This window comes from Trypanosoma equiperdum, assembly GCF_001457755.1.
Source record: "Trypanosoma equiperdum strain OVI genome assembly, contig: ctg_900, whole genome shotgun sequence".
Classification (NCBI taxonomy): Eukaryota; Euglenozoa; class Kinetoplastea; order Trypanosomatida; family Trypanosomatidae; genus Trypanosoma; species Trypanosoma equiperdum.
In genome coordinates this window covers 67,153-72,421 of record NW_027124866.1, presented here as the reverse complement: position 1 = coordinate 72,421, position 5,269 = coordinate 67,153, and the positions used below count along the sequence as shown (strand labels likewise).

The 5,269-nt window shown below is 41.8% G+C and overlaps 1 pseudogene across 1 annotated transcript; it reads left to right on the top strand.

Moving 5' to 3' along the window:
• The first annotated feature begins 736 nt into the window (after positions 1-736).
• Positions 737-2,719, top strand: TEOVI_000441900:pseudogene (annotated as a pseudogene). The gene has a single exon. A coding segment is annotated over exon 1 (1,983 nt).
• The last annotated feature ends 2,550 nt before the right edge of the window (positions 2,720-5,269 follow it).

The window sequence follows — 5,269 nt, the reverse complement described above, 5'->3', positions numbered from 1 at the left end:
TTTTACAACTGGGTTCAACCAATAGGGGATTTAATGCTCATGTGAAGAGGATGTGTGGTGCCCCTTGGCCGACATCCTCAACTTTTTTCCGTCCATTTTTTTTTTCTTCACCCACGTGTTTTACGCATTCGGGCTGTATACGCGTATTACACTCATTTGTTGCTTTTTTTTAAAAAAAACTGACTTGAGTTGCTTCTTATTATTATCTCTTTCTTTCTTTTTCTTTTTCTTTTTATTTTCATCACTTTTCGCTCGCTTATCGATACTAAACCTTCTACTAGAGCACTTCAAACTCTTATCGGAGATCCGACAAGTGGAAGCGATTGGAGAAAGTCAGCACCGTGAAGTATACTGTGTACACCTTTCTCCACAAAAAGTTTCCCGCATCTGCTCCTGCAGTTGCTGCCGTGACAGGAACTAACTGAATCAAGTAGTAAACTCGCATTCCGTGTGTGTGTGTGTGCTGAAGAGGCGTAAGTGAATAGCGGCAGGTTTGGCGTGCACTTTCAAAAAGAATAGAAACTCTTACCTTATACTTTTTTTTGTGTCGGTGGACAAACTATTGGTGAATAGAAGAATTATATAAATGGGGTGTGGTGCGTCTTCTACTCAGTCAGAAGATGGCATGCACGAACCCATACCCCCTATGGAAATGGTGCGCAAGCAAATTGCAGCCGCTCAACCAGAGCAAAACGGAGTTAAGGAGGGTCAATCGAGTAAAAAGAAAAGAAGTGGTGATGATCCCCCTGACGAGTTTGAGGAACTGACAGTAACCGCACTTCCACAGCGGTGGCAACGGGACTCGACCTACAAGTGCGGGTATCCCATGATCACGGGCGACGAAGTGAAACCATGCTTTGAAAAGGGTTTATTATACCGTATTGTGAAGGGTGACACATGGGCATTCTACAATGATACGCGCACGTACGAGATGTGTGTTTCCTTCACCTTCGGAAGGGATTCGACGGTGCGTGGTATGGGCAACACTGTCATCACCAACCTGGAAGGCGGGGAAATCCTTGCAGAGGCCTCAATATACCCCTGTGAGACGGCCATATTTGTGAGAGGGAGATTCAACGGATTCCGGAGTAAGATAAAGGCACAGCCTCTCTCTGACGACATTCTGAAGGCAAAGGTTAAACAATACGACAAGTACATACAAGAAGATTTGGCGAGGGTTAATGCTATGATCAATGAGAATGATAGCGATGACGCTATTCTTGCGAAGTGTGTTGAAGGACCCACACCTTTCATTGACATTAGGTTTCCCCCTAACCAAACTTCCATTGAGCGCGGTGCCGTGTTGCCCATCATGACGATTCCATGGGCTCGTCCCGACATGTACCTCCCTTTAGGTTTTCCTCCCCAAGTCCGCCTATTCCGCAGTGCAATCAGTACTGTGAACATTGAACAGGGAGATCTTGGGGACTACTGGATTATGTGCGCAATCGCCTCCCTTGAGGATGATACGGAACGGTTGCGTGGGATGTTCAGGCATCCTGTCTCATGTGAAAAAACGGCTAAAGAGCGCGCGGTAGGGGCTTATCGCGTCACGCTTAACAAAAGTGGATGGTGGCATTCCGTAATTGTGGACGATTATCTTCCCGTAGTTGGAAACAGACCGAAGTTTGCGCAGTCCCTGAGTGACCCGTGTGAGGTGTGGGTTTCTATTCTTCAAAAGGCCTACGCAAAGGTGCATGGAAGCTACGTGAATATTGTTGCAGGTGATCCACTACACGCGTTGCAGGATTTCACAGGCTACATATCGTCGAGGTATGACTACATACTTGATCCGGAACAGGGCCTCGAAGAGAATGAAATATTAGAGCGGTTAGAGAAGTATGACCAGCAAGGTTTCAAAATTATCCTTAGTACTCACAATGCAAAGACAGATAACCCAAATGTGGATGAAACATACAGGGAGGTGGGCCTGCTGGCAGGTCACGCATACCCGGTAAAAGCCGTTCGTTACTTTGCTAGTGAAAATATTGCCCTGCTGCAGATACGCAATCCGTGGTGTCGCGAAACCGAATGGAAGGGTGAGTGGGCCAATGGCAACGCGGAGTGGAAGTCCCATCCAGAAATAGCAAAAGCCTGTGAAATAAATGCGCAGGACGGTAGTTCCTTTTGGATGTCCTGGGGGGATGTACAGAAGTACTTCAATGGATGTGGTGTTCTTTTCCGCTACCCGAGGAGCGTTGACTATCGTGTTCGTGGTGTCTTCCGAGGCGACATTCCCAGTGTGTCCATCCTCATCAGCGTAAACAAAACAATATCATTAGTCTGCTCTCTCACTCAAGAGGACCGCCGAGGAACGAAGATGGCGGACGATTATCCCCCAATTATGTTAAGTTTGTGTGGTGGTGATCGCCTCTCCGACGATATGGAGGTGGAAAAGAGCACCACTACGGAAGCGGACTACCCCGGCGAAGACTTAACTTTCGTCCACAGCCGTGATGTTGGTATGATGTGCACGCTTACGCCCTTCAAGTCACCGTATTTATTGGTGCCACGCATCATTACAGGACGTGATGAGGAGCACCCGTATGTTATCGGACTGTTGTCTGAAGCGGAATTTGGTGCAGACCTGAAAGCAGAGTTCTTCAGCGTCCCAGCGAACTGCGAGGTCTTCCGGAACGCCAAGTCGTTTGCCTTCCAAGGAGATGTGGTGGAGGCGAAATTCCAAGTGCGCACGCCGGATTGTCGTTTCCCCACGGAGTATAACAGCACTGTGATAGTAAAGGCCAAGAAGGGCGACTGGTATGTGGAAAATAAAAAAAAGTAATAGCAGTATCGATACATGGGAGCAATATCTGACTGACCTGTGGGATTACCGAGAAAAAAAAAGCGGGAGGGGGGAGGGAGGAGGCTCCTCTTCACTTCTCAATCCTCCAGGAAGGGCGAGTCGGAAAGTGATGCAACGACATGAAACAAAAAAAGAAAGAAAGAGGGGGAGAGAGAGAGAGAGAGAGAGAAACCCCAAATGGTGGCCGAAATGCACTTGGATGTGTGCTTTTGTGCCCCCGGTTGGTGCCTCAAAAGGGGTCAGTAATGGTGATGGGGAATTTCAAGAGTTTTTACTGCACATCCGCATGCTTGAGGGGCATTTGTACAAGCGGGCCCCCGCCATATGTGCGAGCCCATGCGGTTCCTACTGGGCTGAATCTTCCAAATGACATGTAGAAATCATAATGTAGAAAAAGGAAAACAAAAAAAGAGAGAAGAATGTTACTAAATTTAACGAATGAAAGAGGGAAGAGGTGGGTGAGTCGCCATATAAGAGGAAAAATGAGGGATCCACGATATCCGTATGCGAGTAAAAGGTGAAGAAGAAAGAAAAAAAGATATATATATAGAGAGAGAGAGAAAGAGAAAGAGAAAGACGAACGAAGAGGGTCTGATAAGTATAATGTAGATGATAGAATTAGAAGAAGGAAGGAAAAGAAAAGAAAAAGAAATAAGAAAACTTAGCCGGGGTGTGAGTAGCGGATGTCTTGTGTGCTCGTGTTGGTGCATACGCTTGCAGTGCGGGCTCTAACGTTATTTGTTTCCCTTTGTGTTAGTTGATTTTGAGCGCACAATATATACGATATAGGTATGAACGTTTGTTTGTTTGTTATGTTTTGTTTCGTTTCGTTCCTCTTCTCCAGTGGATTGAGCAAGAGGACCAATTGAGGTTGAGGAAGAAGATGTCAAGGAAACGTGTATATGTTGATTTATTTACATAATATAACCAGGTGAAAGGAGCTAAAGTGGTGTAGTTGCGTTATTATTGTTATTGTTACCATCATCATTATTACTATTACTTCCTTCTTCTTACATCCGTATTTCCCTCGGTTGCCGTGTTCTTTTTCTCTCTCCTCATTCCGTTTCTTTCTTTTTCTTTTTTTTCATTCATATGCGTCCTTTCGTCCATCACCCCACACTCCCTCTTACTGTTTATATGTAGGCCCTACCTTTTACCTTTCTGTTTTGTTTTCTCTGTTTCTGTTTCTGCTTCCGCTCCCCTTCTTTTTCTTTTTATTTTGTTTGTTCGATTGTTCTCCCACCCGTTCCTTTGCATCTTCCCACATATTATTCTTGACCTTTTTTTTTGTTTTTAATTTGTTTTTGTTTTTTACTTAATTTCTACTTTCATATTGTTTCCTCCCTTCCTCTAAATAGGGATGAAGAGGGTTTGCTGAGGGGCTTCCCTCTTTCCTTTTTTCTTTTTTTTTTCATATTTTTATTTCATATCTCTGTTTCATATTTGTTTTTCTTTTTTTCAATTTGCAAAACAATAAAAATAAAAAATAAAATAAAGGAGTGGAGGTGGAGGTGGAGGGACTTTCCTCTTACTTCTATTTCTACTCTCTTCCGCTTTGTATTGTTTTCTCTTGCATTGACAACAGCACCAAACGCAACAATGACAGATATATCTGCATAAATGATGTAGACATATTCACACGAATACAATATAAATGTAATGTAACGTAATAATGGCGTTAATAATTATAATGGTAAAAAAAGGATGAAAAAGGAAGGAAAGGAAATATGTATATATATATAAAGGAATATATTTATTTGTATTGGGTATGTTTTAGTTAAATGATATATTGTTGAATTTAGTAAATGGTATAAGTATCTATGTATGAATATATTAGATGTACAAATGAAAAGTTAGTGGATATTTCTTTTCCTTTCTCTCGCTCACACGGTGATGCGGAAGATGGATTTTTAAAAATATATATACGGAAGGAAAAAGAGGAAAAGGGTGCATTTGTATTGATGCGTTTGTTATATTTTCAATAGTAACCTTATTATATTACTGTTAACATTAATAATATTGTTACGGTTATTATCATTCATATTCTAGTTGGGAAATGCATTGGTTTCTGTGGGAACAGAAATGGGTGGGAAGCGAATTTTTGTTTGTGTTTTTTATTATTATTAATTTATTTCCTTTTCTTTATATCTGCCGTTATCTCTGTGTGCTTGTGTTTGCATTCGTAAGCTCACTTCACTCTGTCACGTGTTCGTTGCGTATACATAATTTTTTTTGTATTTTACACGTGACAGAGTCGACACAAATGTGCCAGGTGCGTTTTCTTCCGTTTTTTTTTCCTTTCTTCATCATATGTTTACACAAATGTATATTATTATTTTTATTATTGCTGCTGTTGTAATTATTATCACTTTTTTATTATTTTATTATTTAATTATTTTGTTTGTTTTGTTCAACTGAAGAGAAGAGAAAAACAACAGAAGGTTTTTGTGTTTTTTGTTTGAA